The following is an 18,709-nucleotide window of genomic DNA, read 5'->3' on the forward strand; positions in this document are numbered from 1 at the left end:
CACTGTGGCCCCAGGCTCCGCTTTGAGCAACCCCGTGTTCAAAATGTTGCCTTGACGCAACATAATTGCTGAACTGAAGGGGGGAATGCTTGTTGAGGTTTGACTTGCCCTCATCAAACGGATGTACGATATATAGACTCAGGCTCCCATCTCGGGAGGCCTTTGTACCGTCACGACTCAAATAACTAAAGAAATGACACAGAAAGTACTGTTTTTTGGTGGTGAAAAACAATGGTTAAATGGATGCATTACTTTCTAGAGAAGATCCAATTGATGCCGATACCGCTCAATTTCCTCTTGTAGAGCTGGGGGTTATTAAAATATTACTATAGGTGGCCTGTCACCTGTCAAGTTGTTAAATACAGATAAAACTGCCAGAAGTATCCAACTCTGATGAAATAACTAATATAACCTTCCCCTTGTCTTGTCTTTGGGATTCTTTCATCAAAGACCAAGTGGTTCGTCCAATTCTTCATGCTAAAAGAAAGGTGAATTCTGCATTCTGGAGAATGAATTGAGCCTGGCCCTGCACAGGGGGGCTTTCCTCATTTGGAGCATTAGGTCAATCCATTACCAGAATTGGATTGTGAGAACAGAGCAAGCAGGGTTTTAATTAAATGAAAATAGAATGAAATAAAGATATTCTGGACATTTTGGATACACAGGACATCCACTCAGTCAGTCAGTGATAGCCAACACTGATTTGGGCCCTACACTGGTTTGGGCCCTAAACTGCTTTGGGCCCTAAACTGCTCTGGGCCCTAAACTGCTCTGGGCCCTAAACTGCTCTGGGCCCTAAACTGCTCTGGGCCCTAAACTGCTTTTTTTTTTTTTTTAAAGGTCTCATTCCCCGAGAAACCGTAAGTACTTGTTTCTAGAAGTACTTGTTCCTAGAAAATGTTCTTCTACCTCGATTGCCTGCATTAGCAAATGAAAGAAAATAGACGCATAAACGATCAAATCAGAAAAGTCTCTCTCTCTCTCTCTGCCGTTATCAGAGGCGAGTCATGAGTCACAAGTCATGAATAAGAGCCAAAATCAGGTCGTTCATCCCCGCCCACCTCCTCCACCACACTAGAACAGTGTGAAACAGGAGCACCAGAGCATTTTTTTTTTTTCACCAAAATTACTTGCTACATTGCTACTATTGACCAACGCAAAATTGATGAAAAAACGGTGCAATGACACCTTTAAAGAAGAACTTGCAAGTTGGCATCCCCAGTAGATTCATGTGAGAAAGTTAACAGCAAATTGATTCAAACAGTATTTTGATAAGGGTACACTTGGAATTACAGGTCAAATATTTATTTGACATGCAACATTTACTCACAGGACAGTAAAACTTAAGACATCATTACACGATTCCATAATTGCATGGTTGTTAAATCACCAACCTGTTATTATAAGTAGGCAGAGCTTTGTGTCATCCTATTGCCTAGTTACACAGGATAATTCTGTCGTCACATGTTTGGCTGGGTCCTACAAATGAAGGACTGACGTGAAACATTTTTAAGTCTAGGGTCTATTTAAGTCTACTTAATGTATTTTTCATTTTATCCATGGAATAATCTTACGAAAGGTAACCTGACCTTCTAAATAAGTTTCTGAAATATGCATAACAAAGATTGTTTAGAATCGTTTGAGAATACCAGCCAAAAAAACAAAAATCTGAGTATTCACGCACAGCACTAGGTTATTTGAAGTAAAACTTGAAATAATATAAACATTGATTTGCTGTATACTACCCATGCACATTAATTGGGTGCCAACCTGCCACTTACACAATTTTACCATCCACAACAGTCTCTTGGTGTTGATCCAGGAACGCACTGAGCTGTTGGGTGCTCTGGTTCGCTCCTGCCTGTGGCTTTAGCTGTAGTGGAGCGATAGTTCCCTGGTACTAGACATGCACCCATGCCTGTTCCCTGTCTGACTGCTAACCGTGCTCGGCCTCACTCTTCCCCTGCTCCTGCCTCGCTTCTCAGCCCAATGCCTGCCGCTTATATACTAGCCTCTGGGAAACATGGCACAGTGATAACGCGGCAACATAAATCGTGTAATTCCAAAAGCGAATCATAGGATTTTCGGTTGGTTCTCTCACATGGCGCTGTGTTGTGCCATCCGATGCTGTCTGACTGAATGACCGGCGTCTACTCAGGTAGGTGCTCTGCTCTCAGCACCGTAAGGGAACACCAATAGAGAATCTCTCTCTCGGCCGGCTGTGAGCAGATGGGACTTGTTCCACCTGGCGGGGCTCTGAAGGGATACAGTCCATACTGGACTATGAAGGGTGGTCGGATAAAGACTTCTCTCCAATTGCGGTTTTAGATCTTCTTCGTCCCAGAAAATCTAAAACTCATCCATGTCATCCAGATCTCAAGCCAGGATTTGCGTCGTCGGCCTATCAAACCGCACACTTCACGGAAACCGTAAAGAGAGACATGCAAAATGTGTGCTGGACGCTTCAGGGTCGCAACTAGACCGCGTCATCTTCCGTTTCGTTATACGCGCTCACAACAATACCGTGGCGATGCCATAAACACCAGGTCCCCCCCGCATCACCACGGGACCATGACTTTTGATCCCATTAAGGTTACCCTCCTCCTACACTACAGCTCCAGGGCTGGGTAAGGAAGGGGAGGGATCGTACCTGCGAGAGCTTTGCAGGTGTCGGGGGTGTTGGAGATGTCCAGCAGGGAGCCCATGGACATGGAGTGCTCGGCCGAGGGCCTCTTGCGGGGCGGCGGGAAGGGCGAGATCTCCGTCGTCTTAGTGAGCTGGGCCAGTGTGTCCCGCAGCCGCCGCCGCTTGCGGTTGCTGTTGGGCGTGTTGAGGGAGAGGAGGGACTCTGCCTTCTTCATGGCCGAGCTCTCGTTCTAGGGGAGTGCAGAAAATGAATTGTTAAAAGTAAAAAAGAAAAAAATGAGAAAACCAAATGAGGAAACATATCACCGTGGTTGCAAAGTGTGCTCTCTCCAGGATTACCATTTTTGTGGCTTCTTCTGTCTGTCTTGTGATAAGAGCACAGCCATTTTGTGTTGTAATTTTTGTGAATTTGTGCATTTTTGTTTTTGTTGATTTTCAATGCAGGTCCACTCTTGCACGTTGCAAATTAGCACTGAGAAACCATCTTTACCGGTTTGAGAACATTTTAGCATATCAGAGATGTAGACACATGGTATGCGTCATCCACACTGCCCTGCACACACACACACACACATGCCTATTCCTCAGCACCCACACTATTCTAACAAGTGGAGGACAGAGACGTTAACAGCCGGTTCCATCCTCCATAAAGCTAAGAAAACCTGTGAGTCCCTTGAACGGGCCCCCTCAAGTGCTTTAATTAGTTTTAATGGTCCAAAAATCCATTTTTTTTTCATTATTCAGGTGCCCATAAGGCTACTGAAAGACATTGCACCTTTTGTTTCTATTTTTTAAAAGCTTGTCTTGGTTGTCTATTAAAAAGCCTTAGTGCCAATTGCCATTGGAGCACAGAGCTGCACAGAGCTCCCACAATAGACGCATGGCCTCTATTATTAGGGCTCCTTATCCAATCGTCGGGATTGACACTGATCAACATGAGGCACTGTTCCGTATGAACCCACACACACACACATTTCAATCATAAAGAAATGATAAATAAGAAAATGCATTCAACTGACAATCTAGACACATCTTGTCAATTTCTGAGACATCTCTGGGAAGCAGCAATTGCTTCTCTCTGTGTGTGTGTGTGTGTGTGTGTGTGTGTGTGTGTGTGTGTGTGTGTGTGTGTGTGTGTGTGTGTGTGTGTGTGTGTGTGTGTGTGTGTGTGTGTGTGTGTGTGAACCCGTTTGAAGGGTTGGTTATGCCCTACATCTGCATCCTAAGTAGTACTCACCTTCTCATAGAAGTACATGGACTCTCCTGCTCGCGCATCCATTTGAATGCTTCCCCAGAACCACTACAAAACAGAAAGATGGGGGAAATTAGAAGTTTTATCCTCCATTGTCAATATAGTCCCATGATGCCTCATGAAAATAGGACAGGAATGCTTAGAAAGGCATCCAAGTCGTCTACCAAGGCATTTTTCCAAGTCTGAGAAAGAAGGTTTTGTTTTTTTCAAATGCTGAATACGAATGAGAAATATTTTACTGGGAGCACCTTCGATAATTCACAAGCCCGGGATTTTAGGGTTAGACCTGACAGATGGGCAACTTATGACGCACATATAGCAAACCAGGTATTAAATGGGGGGCCGGGCCTACCTCCTGCTTGACAACATAGAGTTCCTTAGCGGGTGTGAAGGGCAGCTCCATCACAGAGTTCTCCTCCACCACCATGTGTGTGCACCGCTCGTCCCCCAGCTCCAGGGTGGTGCCCCCTGCAACAGGACACACACACACACACACACACACACACACACACACACACACACACACACACACACACACACACACACACACACACACACACACACACACACACACACACACACACACACAGAGATGCAATGATGCACAGGATGTATTGGAGCAAAGTCAAGTGATCCAACGCAAAAATAAAAAACACATTATGTTGGTTTGAGTAGGTGTGGAGTAAGAAAACGTTAGTGCTTAAAATATGATTTATACATTTGGTTGTGCCTAGCAACATTTTGCACCAGCATCAGGTTCTTATCAGATATACAACACTCATGGAAAGAAAACCCAATGTGGAGCAAACAGTATATACACAACAAAAGCACAGCAGCTTTACGGCGTGTGCTGTGTGGGCGTGTGTTACGGACCATGTTTGAGGGTTCTCTCCTCCATGTTGGCCTTCTCCTCCTCAGAGAAGCCCAGGAAGCTGAGGACACAGTCCTGGAACGGGGGAACTTTGAAATCTGTACGGAACTTCTCATCATCGGCGTGCAAAGACCTTGGAAAGCAATTGGCCACACATATTAACTCACTTTTAGAAACTAGGGTTAGCAAATCAAGTAGGCAAAATATATATTTAAACGGGCAAGTCGATTTTACTTACTGGATTGATTTTTTACACACACACACACACACACACACACACACACACACACACACACACACACACACACACACACACACACACACACACACACACACACACACACACACACACACACACACACACACCAAACAGCTGAATACAGCTTTGGCATTCCTTCTAAAAAAGGGCCGCTGTATAATATGATGATGTATTGTGATGCCTTACAGAAGGAGTGGACTGTATTGAAATGAAGTAGAGTAGAATCACCCCCGCTTAGTCAACAAAGTCATGGTCTTACCCTTAAGAACATTGCAACTATTGTGTAAAGTAAAGTTCCTTTATGTATGCATTAGTGTTTGCAATTCATTAAAAAAAGGTTGAGTTGCTTTAATACAAACCGAAAAACGTAGGCTGAAGAGATTACCAAGACCATTATTCGGAAAGCGCTATGGCCACACGGTCTGTAGTATGAACTTGCATCTGGCACTGACCAGAACCACCAAGTGCAAACCCATTCATCATTGAATGGTCATGGCTTTCCATTCACTCAGTTGGCGATATATATATATATATATATTATTGTACTCAATCCTCCATACACGAAACGGAGGACAAGACGAACCACAACCAAATCCCAGTCGAGTATTACCAGGTTTGTGCTTAATGTATTTATACTGAAACAATGACACGCACTCAGACACAGACAGAACTGTGAACTTACACATAGTCTCTCCTGTCCCAGGCCTTGCGTATCCAGGATGGGGTTAGGATGGGGGTCCCCATGCATACTGCCAACTGAAAGAAGCACGTTCAGGGGAATAAGACAGCGCACAATATGTTAATGAAACATTTATCGATTATTACGTCAACTACATTCCCTGCACAACGTTATGGCAGAAATCAAATAATAAGATAAGTAATGCATCCGAACAAGCACATACCCTACATCAACGTAGAATAAGCCCAATTCTAGACAAAACATTTACTGAAGTCAACACTCATTCATTGAAAAAAAAAAAAAAAAGTATAATGAGTGGCATTGGCTTTACAAATGAGCCTAACAGTCACAATGGTAAAAGCTCTCCCTTCAACTAATTACACGTTGGTCATTTTTTTTCATGAACAGACTGCACTTATTAAGGGGCAGATAACAAATGCGCCTTCTATTTTGTTGAACAGCATGGCTGCTCCAAGCCCAACACCCAAACTTTCATACGTGGTATGAAATAGCAGCTCAACACAGGCCTACTGTACTGTTGGACATTAATTGGTCCACTGTGTTTTTGCCTTTTCTAGAGACCCAGGCTCCAGAATAGCACCTTTCCATGTGCTCGCGCATCCCAGTAGTGCTACTCTGAAATGCCATAGATTTTGCACAGATAGAGCGAAAGAGAAGAGAGAATTATCAACAGACCAGATAAACAAAACGGTCTGAGTGAGAGAGTGCGAGAAGTGTCAACAGACGGAAAAACAGCACAGCACACAAGTGTAACAATGTGCTATTGTCTAACTAAAAAGATGTTCAAATCACTTCACAGCGAGTCCTTTCAGTGAAATGATACCTCCCCAGTCAGTCTCCCCGGTCGCACGGCGAGTCACAATCACAAAAATAAGATGGATACAAACTGGTTTTCTCTTAAGGTGTGCTGCAAAAAAAATTAATAAAATATCTGCATCATTTCAAAACAAATTCTTAACCTGTTCCTGATCCCCAGACACATTTTCTGTTCTTTTTTTAAGAACTAAGTGTCAAGCTTTAAACGGAAAATAGCTGAGCGTGTGACACACGGAACCAACTATTTTTCGGAGGGATCGGTTTGTTGTTTGTTTTAGTTTTTTCTGCGCAAAAAACGCAAAAAAAAAGGGGAGAAAAACAAAAAAGGCAGACAGGGTTGGTGTGGAGAGAAGCTACAGAGAGACAACAGGAAACAAAGAAAAAAAATCTTGCAAAAAGAAAAAGCATAAAAAATGATATATTCATTCCTATGGAAGGATAGACTGGGGAAAAAACAGACGTGTTGAGCCACCAAAATGTCAAAGTATACAAAGCCTTTGAGATCCAAGGGTTCCTATTCAAAATGCATATTGGGATAAATGAGACCGCATGTCGTCAGAATGCAGACTGCAAAAATAGTGTCAAGATGAAACAGTATTGAATATCATTACCAAAACAGATCTTGGATTCACATTAGATCGCCAATTGAAAAATAATTTGGATAATTCAACATAAATAAATCAAGGTAGGGCTAGCCAACATGTAGTCTCACTTGCAATTACATGCAAGCTTTAGAACATGCAAGCTATAGTGCTTGAAATAACAACTAAGAAACAACTAAGCATCTTCTCTACAGAGAGTCATAGTCCCATCCGCATATGACGTGACCGTACCAACCTTGTATTTCTCCCCGTGCGTCGAGTAGGCGATGAGGTGAGTGACCTTGGTGCTGAAGTCTTTGCGGATGGTCCCACCCATGTGATGGACCAGGTTGACCAAGGTCTTCTGCAGGGAGGCCGAGAGATGAAGGGGAGTGGGGAGGGGATACATCTTAACGGGAGCCAAAATCTAGTCAACCCAGAAGTACTATCATTTGTGCCTTGACCTAGAGCTGGGCGATTAATCGATTTTTTATCGTAATTCGAATTAATGGTTTAGAAATATTTTTTTAAATGAAGATTGATTATTAAAAAGAAAAAATATATATATTTTTAAACTGAGGCACAGGAGATGTGTATTATTTATTTTGCTTTTGTTAATCATTGTTCTTAACAATTATATTAATAAAATCCAAACTTAAAGGTCCCATGGCATGCTATTTTATGGATGCTTTAATATAGGTATTAGTTGGCCCCTAATACAGTACTTGAAGACGTTCAAGAAATTCAGCCTTGGTGCAGAGTTACAGCCACTACGAGCCAGTCCCACAATGAGCACTCTACAAACGCCCCTTTTTAGAGGCGGGTCAAGGTGGATGGTGGGGGTGTGGCCCTGACCAGCTTGCGGCCACGGTACCATGCGCTAGTGTTTACAGTGGAACACTGAACACTCCGAGTGCTCCGGCGGGAGTCCTGGAGCTCTATATCTAAATAATATCATATTAAATTTAGATATCTATATAATATAATATATATTATCATGGTCAAAAGCTGTTTGTGCCTCCGGATGATATTATGAATCTCAAACGACTGCGTCGGGTTCTCAGACGCCTCTGGTTCTTCCACTTCCACGTCAATATTAAGTACAGACTGAACCGCGAAATGGAGGAGAAGGGGATTGTTGCCCGGGGTTGTCTGCGTCAGGTTGGTTGAGAAGGAATTGGGAACCTCGAGATGGTGGAGAAAAGGATTGTTGCCCAGGATTGTCCGTCGGAGCTACGCTGAACGCTGCCCGCCCGGCCCCGCTGCCGCGGCAGTTGTCCGTCGGAGCCCCGCTGGCCGCCCCCGGGGCTGCCCGCTGCCCGCTGAACACTGGCCACCCCCGGGGCTGCCCGACGGACAATCCTGAGCAACAGTCCTTTTCTCCTCCATGTCGCAGTTCCCAATGCCTTCTCAACCAACCCAACACAGTCTAGTCTTTTCACCAAATGGAAGATTTATGCAAGCTTCCGTTATTGTGTTACGTGTTATGCGCCATAACACCAACAGCAGAACGGTTATCCAAATAACAAAGAACACTTGCGTTACAGTGTGTGTATTCACACACACATGTGGCGCTTGCACGGTCCTAGCTCATTGTCTCATTGGTGGGCCAAATTCCCTGGGCGGGCCAAGCAGAGAAAGGGGAGTTAACCTGGTCTGGTATGACGTCATAACGGACCGGAAGCCAAATCGAAGCGTTTCAGTGATCCTTTTTTCAAAGACGGATTAAGATAGCTACTTCTCGGTTTACACCTAATGCAATTTTTAGCTACTGGGGGACCATAGGGAGGCTAGGGGAAGTCATCTTAACGTTAGAAAACCTCATAAAGTTAAATTTTCGATAACAGAGATTTTATTTTTAGGCCAAATCGCCCAGCCCTACCAAAGAAAAAATTAACTCCTTCTTCCAACTTGGGAATATACCTGGATTTAAATACATGCAGCACAAAACTAGCCTTAATACTAGTTTTTTCCATTTTTTCAGATGCTATGATTCACTTGATCAGGGATCAGTAATTGTGAACAATTTGGCCATTTAGAACAAAGTTTAAGCAACGAGCTGATAGCTATAAATCTTTATGATGCTTAATGATGTTGATTTATGATCTCCATAAATGATCAAATGGGCATAACACCTCAGTCCAAAAAGCCGGAGCATGCTGTCAACAAAGACACACGTGTTCGAGCCAAAGCATTGCATTGTAGTGATTTGGACGTGACCAGGGGTGGTTGAACTCACCACCTCCTCTTTGTCCCGGAAGCCGGTGAAGCACAGGGACAGATTGAGCATGGTGGTGCTGTAGAGCGGGCGGCAGGAGAACGGGATCGGCTGGAAGTCACACAGAGACCAGAGTCAACCCCCGACAGCTAACATACACTTACATGCATGAAATGTAGGAATTTTGTTTTGTTAACATCCATCTTCAAGACCACTAACTAACTCAACAAACAGATGGGCCTTGTTTTTCTGCAAAAACAATATGCACCGTGGCAATGGAGATTTACGACATTTGAAACTGAATTCTCACTTTGTAGCAACAATAGGTTTTTGTTGTTTTAGGAAAAAACGAACAAAGCATGAACCTTAAATCAAACATCAAAAAATATTAAAAGTAATCTCTGATCATGATTGCAGCCTAGACTGAGTGACTGTGTGTGTGCGCGCCTGTTTGTGGATGCATAAAGTAATATATCGTATCTGGTCAAATTTAAACCAACCATCTATACATTTGATAGCTAGGGCGAGCTAAAAATAGTAAATAGTAAAAAAAATAGTAAAAGCAAGAAATGTAGCAAGAACCAGCTAGAAGCAAGTTCTTAAGATAATAAATGGGATGTAACAAGAGACTGCATCAAGTCTGTATTGCAAAAGAACATCTCTTTTCAGGCAAAGTCAAAAAAGTCAGACAATGTAATTCTTGAAACACCAAACTCATGAGTAAAATGTTCCAAGAATGTAAAATATTTGAAACATGCCTTTCTCTAAGGATGACAAATATGGTGTCAGACATTACATGAACAGGTGATAAAATATTCAAGCTCAAGTCTGGTTTCCCCAACAAAACACAGTTCTGCAACATTCAACCCAAACCCAATTAAAAAACCACTTTTTTTTTTTACAGAAAACAATTTCAGCACTTTTTTGGGCCAAAACATCATCAAGCACAATACATATTTTCTATGTGACTGTAGTGTCACCATGTGTAGCGACGTGCGTGGCTTGTATTTTACTGACGAGGACGTGCCAACGAGCTCTGGTTATGGTGTCGACGGCAGGGCGAGACAGAGTGGCCTATTGCTCACCAAAGGACATTAAGGTCCCATCTGAGAACGGTCGGTCAGACGGATGGACGGAGAGCAAGTGAGATGGATGGGGCAGAACAGTGTTTGTCAACAGCGCTATAGGCAGTTGGCGTTCATTCTTTTCCCCGCTCGTTTCTCAGCCGGACCCCGTCTTTGCAATTTGTGTAGTGTGTATAAAAGGGCCATTAGATCTGTCTTTTGGACAGATTTGACCTTGCTTCTCAAGACAGAAACTGCACACACACAAACACACACGCACGCACGCACACGCACACACACCCACAGACTCTGAATTTACTGTGCTCTGAATATTTCTGCATATGCGTCGAAGGAATAGAAAAACATTGCTTTCAGAGAACACATCCTCCTAATCACAATCAAGCGACACTGCAATATTTATATAATATCAAATGGAAATCAAAAGCAAGGACTGGAGCTAAATGTTTGTTTGGAACATATAAAAAAGAAAAAGTGGTTCAGGGAACAGGTGAAATAGATGTTTTACAAGTGTTTACCAACCTCCTCCTTTGCGGCGCAGTGCAGGATCACGGGGGGCCCGACGATGCGGTTATCGTGCTTATAGAGGTAGCTGTAGTCGGGGGAGTCAAAACTGGCGAGAACGTACACAGACTCAAACTTTGCGTTCTCCCCGTCCGCAAACTCCCGGACGCTGTCCGTCATTATGCACGGTTTGTTAATGTCCTGCCAGAAAAGGAACAAGTCTGAAGGTTATGGGGCAGCAGGATTAGTAGTCCATAACAATGCTCATAAACACAAGCTGGCGAGCGGTTCACGTGTTAACAAGGGCTCAGTGAAACCCTCAGGTGGATTTAGAAGATTCACGGTTTGTTAGCCAACATTACAGCTTGGAATGGTTTTTGTGAGTAACCAGCACTGAGGAAATATTAGTTGATTAATCGATTGGAAATTAATGGATTATAATTTTGTAATATATTATAATTATAATAATAGCTTGATGATTTTGGTAGTATATAGCTTAAGAAATGCAAATATTAGGTGGCTTTTCTGAATGTATGTATGTACAAGTAATTCCTTACATTGAACATCATGATAAAACCCAAAACCTGAAACCCAAAAGAAACCTGATATACCCATGGGGTCTTCCGCAAACTCAACTCGCAAGTTCATCAAAGAGCATCAATTCCACGCAACATGTTGAACTTCCTTCAGGGGCTTATCCCTCTGAAGTAGTAAGTAAACCAGTCAGATGAGGACCCACACCAACTGACACACATGTGCATAAGCCCAAACAGACAGACTTAAGTTCTCCCTTTGGGTTCCTCAAATATACCCACGTCACCACACAGAGTGCATGAAAATTGCTCTAGGCGGTAGAAACTGAACAACACGGGCCATTTGATTGATAGAGAGGGGGTAGACTGGAGACAAAACACAACAGTGAGACGAATCAGAGCAACAGGGCTATTTGAATCAATGAGCACAATTAAATCATAAAGTAACTGCAAGGCTGCGCCAGGCTCAAGCTGGGCCACAATAGCTGGGGTGAAATTATGTGAGCTACCTGTAAACCTGCTCATAAAACAAATTACCTCAGGTAAATTAGTTCCGCTAGGTGACAGAGGACAAAAGGCAATAGGAAAGAAACATTGGTTGTGTCTCTCTCACACAAACTTCTGTATATATTAGTTTGGCATTCTTTCTCGTAGATTATCCAAAGATAGGTATCGGTAAACAGTAATCCACATATCAAATTATTTCTGGCTTCAAGTTCTGTCCTAAAAGTCATTGAACTCAATATTTGGAAGACCAATTCAAAGAGGTTTCAATGCTTTTCTTGTGGTTTTCTACTTGAAAAATCTAAAATAGTGTATTTAATTAATTTTATATTGACTAGGATTTGTTGTCTTTGTGTAATTTCATTGTCATATTTTTGTTTGGTTGAAAACTCAAACAATTGCAAAAAAATGTTTTACCACAACAACATTTGACAATGAAGATTGAAAAACTGAAAACTGAAAGAAAATAGATAAAGATTGAGCTATCCTTTTGAGTCTCATTCTGCAGTGTTGAGTAATAGACCATGTGCAACAGCTCCAAAACATTGGATTTACATGAGATAAGAGCCCTGTCCCAATATGTTACCTACCCCTAATGGCTGCAAAATAAAATAGATTTAGTTCACAACATAATCAAATTTAGCATTGAATGGAACCCATGTTGCAAACAGCACTACCTTTCAGATAAAGCGATCACATAAGACGTCCAAGATCCCTAAAAGGTTTTTGATTGATTGTCATTTTAGTCAATTGGTCCTATGCTTTTGTCCAATGAAAAAACAAGCAAGTTTCAAAATGAAACTACACTAGGATGGTAGGATCTAGTGGTTGCAACAGATGGTCATGTAATCAATTAAGTTTTTACTGGTGTAAATTGTTCTGAACAAAATGCATCACATAATTCAGCACCAATGCCTTTAAGCTCACCATGTGTGGAACGTGTCATGTGTCATTGGATGGTGGAGGGGTGCAAGTGAGAAGTGAGTGAATCAACACATACTCTGAGTGCAAAAAGAACCCATGCAACACCGACCACCAAAAGCTTCCCCTCAAGTGTTAAAGCCAGACAGGTGAGTCGGACAGACAAACTGACAAACAAGCAGGCAGGTACTATACCATATTGACTATAGATTTTATCAATTTCTCCTCGGCACCAGACTCGCCTCCTCTTATCTTTACAACCAGGACTTCCATTACCTTGACGGCCTGTAAAGGAATATACAATAATGGAATATATCCGACCAGAAGTCTGGATGTCAAATATCATATGGGGAGAAGGTGAGAGGAAGAGGTAAAATGGCTGGCCAGGAGGGCAATAAAACGAGAGATGGAGAGCCGAGACATTTTAAGATGCCAACAGAGAGAGGGGTGGGGGGCAAAGAATCAAGGAAAGAGAAGGCAAAAATGTAATCTGACAGATTAATTCAACTGGATGATGACTGCAGTCGAGGCGCCGACGGCCAGGCCGGGGCTGCAAACCAAAGCCTGGTGGCAACATGCCTTTTCGCAGCGTTTGTTTATTTCTTGACTTCACGTACTTCTAATGTGATCAAGCTGTGTGCGATGGGTCAGTGCGCTCACATAAACATCAACATGGTAGTACTGCGTGTGAGAGAACATCCACAAGCCTGAGCAACATTGTAGTGTTTTGTTGCTTGACGTCTGACTACACATTAAGGGATTTTCTTTTTTGCGTGTACCACTGGAATGACTTATGGTATCAATGTATAGTCCCTGCATGAAAAAGCAAAAGATGTCACAGGTGTGAGCTCGGGAGAGCAGAATAACCTCTTGGGGTAGAAATGTGAAAGTCAGGGAGAGGAGATAGCAAGGATGTTGAACAGAGCAGCCTGGCAGCTGTAAACAGAATCAAGGAAACCACTTTATGCACAATTTAATGCTCAGGTGTGTGGAGGGGCTCTGCATGCGCCAAATATTATAGCATGTATTAACAGGCCTTATCTCCGATGTCAGGCAGGGGTGCAAGTCTATATGTGGATAGTAATGCCTTCACCCGCTTTCCCATTCCAACTACAATGAATGACATTTCCAAAAGAAGGGATATATAGCTCAAAGAGCTCTGCATCCATTTTTTTGGTTGATAACGAAGACGCTACTTTCCAACTTCTGAGTGCTGAAATGTGTGTCAAGTGACAGAAAGTTACAAGATGCTGGGTGCTACTTGCTTCCAAAAAATCTATATATATTATTTAACTCAATTTTTAAAATATATACAGTGGTAGTACTGAAAATGTAACAAAAACTGTGCTCCCTTGGGAGGGATCGCTCGTCGATGTACTGGTGTTCCCCTGGCTTTGAACACCAGAGGATTAGGAGCATCCTAAACTTGCCCGGCACAAGCAGGGACTATACACGTGACCATGTTTCAGGTAGCTTATTCTTGAATAAGCAAAGTGTTACTTCTTCAATTGGATTTTCAGGCACAGTGAATCAGACACCCCAGCCAACTCAAGAATGAGGTAAAAAAAAAAAAAAAAAACAGAAGTGTCCATGTTCTAAATCAAGGTTGTATAAAATAATGACCTAAAATGGGATGGATGCATCATTGGTTTTGTTTACCTTTGGGAAGCGGTATGTACACCAGTAGCCTACCTTCAGAGCTTGGACCAGAGCATCATTTCTGGAGGCCTCTCCCACAAGGATTACCCTGGTCTCCAACCTTGGCAGCATGTCTGGGAGAGAAACATAGAAAAAGTTAACTTTCTTAGACATACGAATGAACCCTTAACCAATTTGAGCCCAAGTTCATACCATAACCCTTTTTTTCTTTTATTACAAAAATATACCTTCTAAAAATGGTTGGAAACAAAACAAAATTACACTGGTATAGTCTGTTAAACGTAGTCCCATCTAAAACAGGAAACCATGGCAGGAAGGCTAATCAGAACAACATTGTATGTTGTATGATGTAACCAGGATAAACTCACTTTAAAAAGGCAGGAAACTTATTTCAGTTTTTTAGTTGCGGTAAAGTGCATTTGTGTGAGCTTGGTTGGTGTGCATCTTTGAAACTGTACGTCAACGGTAGAGTTGTAAAACAGGCTGTGATTTTAACTAGATTAGCATAAATAGCAACAGCACCTACGCAACCCTTCTTTCACTCAAGTGACAAAGCATGCTGTTGTACCACATACATACTTGAGGTAAGTGCTCAGCAGTGAACCCATTTTGCTTAACAGGGAGGTGTGGGAGGGTGATATGTTCTGTAAAGATAATTTGAGGAGCAACACCTTTTTTGTATTCTATAGGTAGTAGTATCTCTGTTGATGTCTAACTATGGATTCAGAGGGGATAATGCAAACAGGGGAGGTTTGTGAATTTGGAGTGGAAATAGGAAGGGAGATGTGTCCCTCCCTAAAGTGCAACAATGTGTGTGTGCATGCATGCATGTGCGTGCGTACATGCGTGCGCGAGGGGGCAGTTATACACATAATGGGCCTGGATGTTTTACTAGCACAAGTGTCAGCAAGGGAAAAGGTTGTCTGGGACAGAGGAGAAGGAGGGCAAAAGTACAAAATCAGGAGTGACCGTGGCAGGGCTAACCTTCAGCGTCATCCATTGCAAGACCCAGAAACCCATGGTCCTTGGTGGTTTCAGCCATCCTCGAGTCATAGACCGACGAATCGACCAGAATGCTCCTTGCCATCCCCAAAGTCACTATGCTGCTGTCAGCCATGACAGGAAGCAACAGAGGCACCAAACTGTCCAAACTATCAAAAGTTAACAGGAGTGAAAAACAGGGACACACTGAGAGTACAGAACAAGTGGGGGCTGGAAGAAATGGGGAAAAAAACAACGTATTCCAACATAGAAGAGGTGACAACTGTCAAACTAGGAGCCAAGAGAAAAAAACTTGGCATGCCTTAAAACAACCGATCCTGCCCGAGTATGACATCAACTATAACTTATAGAATTCACAAACCCCAACTTTACAAGACGATTTGTTTTACGCACTGTGAATGTGTCTAATTATACATGATTTAATATTGAGCTGCAATCGTATTTCGTTGACGTCACAAACATTTGTCAACTCATTGGATTCACGTTAACGTTAGATGATTTGTAGAGACAGACTTGTAGATTATGTCGATATTTAGAGGTTAGTACGTTTGAATCCAGAACCAAGTCGTTCATTTAGCCATTTCAACGTCTGATGTTGAAGTATTCAACTTTAACATTAAATGTGTTTTAATATGAGCAGCACGGCATCCCCACCATCGTGGCTAGCAGGGCTGACCTCCTATTCACAAACGAATAGCACGAACTCTAAGTTATTATGAATCAAGATTTACTCACCGTTTTCGTTATCGACAGATAGTCAATAGCCGAAGTATGATTGTACCTGTGCTAAACTGGGTGATTGACCAGTTTAGCAAAATACAGGCTAACGCTAGCCTGTCCCTAAGCTAATTAGCCAGCTATCGTTGTTCCAAACAAGGCTGGAGTTCAGTCCCTCCAATTTTACCTTCCACGTTCCCCTTTCAAAATCAACACAATCTGCTGATCTTAATCTAAACGTAAAACATGGTCCAACGTGAGCGATATAATATTGCAGTTTTCAAAATAGGGCTACTTTTGTGTGTTGACAGCTGATGCATTGTAATCCAGAGGGCATGTCTGCCTACAGTTCGATCTGAATTCAAAAAGCAAGGCAAACATGAACGGCGCACTCTGATTGGTCGGTGAGCGAAGAACGACTCGCGTCGCAAGAGGGAGCCGCGGATTGGTCCGTTTATTCAAATCACAATGCACGCTGTTAGAGTTGCCAAACAGAATCATCATTGAAGGCCACACGAGACGATTCAAATAGGATAACATTTAGGATAACAATTCATATTTATCTACCTGTATAATACTGTAAAATCATGATCTCTAAAATATCCACGACTATGCAAATATTTTGATTTTCCAGCATCACATATACGCACAAACACAAACAATATTGCACGACCATACACACACATACATACACTGCATCTGTTTTATTTTTTGCCGCTGTATTCTCTCTCTCCCTCTTCTCTCTCTCTCTTCAACTTTATCTATTTACCTCTTGGGGGGCTTCAGAGACCTTGTGGAACAAAGCTTTACCAAGACCTTATCTTCATCTCTTTCTCTTTCATACACATCCTGCTCACACACCCAGATCCCTTTTGCCTCAGAGTCCCTTCACACACAAAGCATGATGGGGCAGAGCAAGGGGGACTTTGAAGCTCCTTTCTAGAAATGGCTATTTAAACAAGGTCACTGCATTGGTCAGATCAATTGCAACATTGAGATTCACTATTTTGAGTGGAGCTAGGGCAGCTAAAATAAAATGTTGTGAACGACCAGTACATATATAAAGATGAAATTACTTAATAGAAAATATGATACCTTAATACAATCAACCTTTTACCTTAAAAAAAAGTTGTCTTCATATTATACATTTTCAAACAATATGGATTGAATTTTTTTCAGATTTTAGGCAACATTTCTTATGCAGAAGATGACTTTACACCAGGCTGTGTTGAGAGAATGTACACTGGCTGGTCTGTCAACATGAAGACTGCAGCCATGAAGGCTAATATAGATATCACAAGACTGGAGCCTTCCTAGCATGTTGGACGCTTCCCCTAAAACCAAGAAGGAGGGCAAGTGGCTGTGAGTTGCTTCTTGAAAATAAATAGATTTTAGAGTTTGTAGAAGAAGGGCGATCAATCATTTTCATTGCAGAAATGTCAACACCTGATGGGTGATGGATGGCTTACTGACTGTGTAGTATGAAAATTCCTGTAGGTTTTGTCAATGCGGGTATTCATACACAGATATTTACTCACGCATATACACATTATTAAAGCTAGACAAACATGAATGAACACACACACACACCAACATCACCTATGAAATAAACATATATTTACATAAACTATACATTAAAAGAACCAATGTCATCGAGCTACAAATATGTGTGTCTTATTCATATACAGAAATACACCTCCCTGCCAGAAGGTGATAGGTACCTAGGTTGGTTTGAATTGTGTTTCTGAATTTATACATTCTAGCACCTTTTTGATTTTTAAAACAACATACATACAAAAGTATAGCATAAAATAAAGTCAGATATTATACCATTACTAAATTATAATGATGTAAAGGTATTGTAAAGTACTCTTATCACTCTTTATAGCCCGCTTTTTTTTAACATTAGCATATTGTGAAGTCTGGGGTATTGAAGAACCAACGATTCTGTCTTCCTGAACTTTTTTTTTACTATTTTTGGTATTGACCATGAACAAAATATTCGGTGGGCTTAAAGAATGCCATGAAAAATATAGTTGAACCATGATGTTGATTAGTTTATGACCCCAATGTGAGGCGCGCCCAAGAAACTGCTTTCTGCTGGCTTTGGAAAAGCAACACCTCCCAGTCCCGAGTGACGAGTGGATAGTGACGGAAGCTCCTAACGGTCAGCAGACTGCTAGAGCTGTGGGCAGAGGGCGTGACTTCAGAGGGTGTGTGTGTGTGTGTGTGTGTGTGTGTGTGTATGTGTGAATGAAGTCCCAATCAGTGGGAGCCTTGAGAGATCTTAAGGTTTCTTAACTTGTGACTAACAAGCAGCCTATGGAGGAGGCAGATGCCTGCAGCCGTGTTGGACTCATCGATCCATGATGAACCCACCCTTCCTTCCACAGGGGACCCAGCGCAAGAACCCTATGAACCCTTCCAGAGTCCTGTTGTTATTT

The 18,709-nt window shown here is 42.2% G+C and overlaps 1 protein-coding gene across 4 annotated transcripts in view; it reads right to left on the bottom strand.

Annotated features, from left to right (window-relative positions):
* The window catches only part of ect2 (epithelial cell transforming 2), a 38,534-nt gene extending 21,931 nt beyond the window's left edge, over window positions 1–16,603 (bottom strand). For 2 of the 4 annotated variants that reach the window (XM_084472789.1, XM_084472787.1), the window contains exons 1-12: window positions 16,284–16,603; window positions 15,531–15,697; window positions 14,580–14,659; window positions 13,083–13,172; window positions 10,948–11,130; window positions 9,365–9,454; window positions 7,382–7,489; window positions 5,711–5,784; window positions 4,772–4,902; window positions 4,251–4,366; window positions 3,884–3,946; window positions 2,651–2,876 (exon numbers count right to left, since the gene is read on the bottom strand). In XM_084472789.1, coding sequence (XP_084328915.1) covers window positions 2,651–2,876; window positions 3,884–3,946; window positions 4,251–4,366; window positions 4,772–4,902; window positions 5,711–5,784; window positions 7,382–7,489; window positions 9,365–9,454; window positions 10,948–11,130; window positions 13,083–13,172; window positions 14,580–14,659; window positions 15,531–15,663 — 1,294 coding nt within the window. In that variant the 5' untranslated portion in view covers window positions 15,664–15,697; window positions 16,284–16,603. The remainder of the gene's footprint in view (window positions 1–2,650; window positions 2,877–3,883; window positions 3,947–4,250; window positions 4,367–4,771; window positions 4,903–5,710; window positions 5,785–7,381; window positions 7,490–9,364; window positions 9,455–10,947; window positions 11,131–13,082; window positions 13,173–14,579; window positions 14,660–15,530; window positions 15,698–16,283) is intronic. The other 2 variants (XM_084472790.1, XM_084472788.1) reach the window with 1 other exon arrangement.
* Between the last annotated feature and the right edge of the window lie 2,106 nt (window positions 16,604–18,709).

The sequence above is a fragment of the Micromesistius poutassou genome (assembly GCF_964030765.1).
Source record: "Micromesistius poutassou genome assembly, chromosome: 9".
In the NCBI taxonomy this organism is placed as follows: Eukaryota; Metazoa; Chordata; class Actinopteri; order Gadiformes; family Gadidae; genus Micromesistius; species Micromesistius poutassou.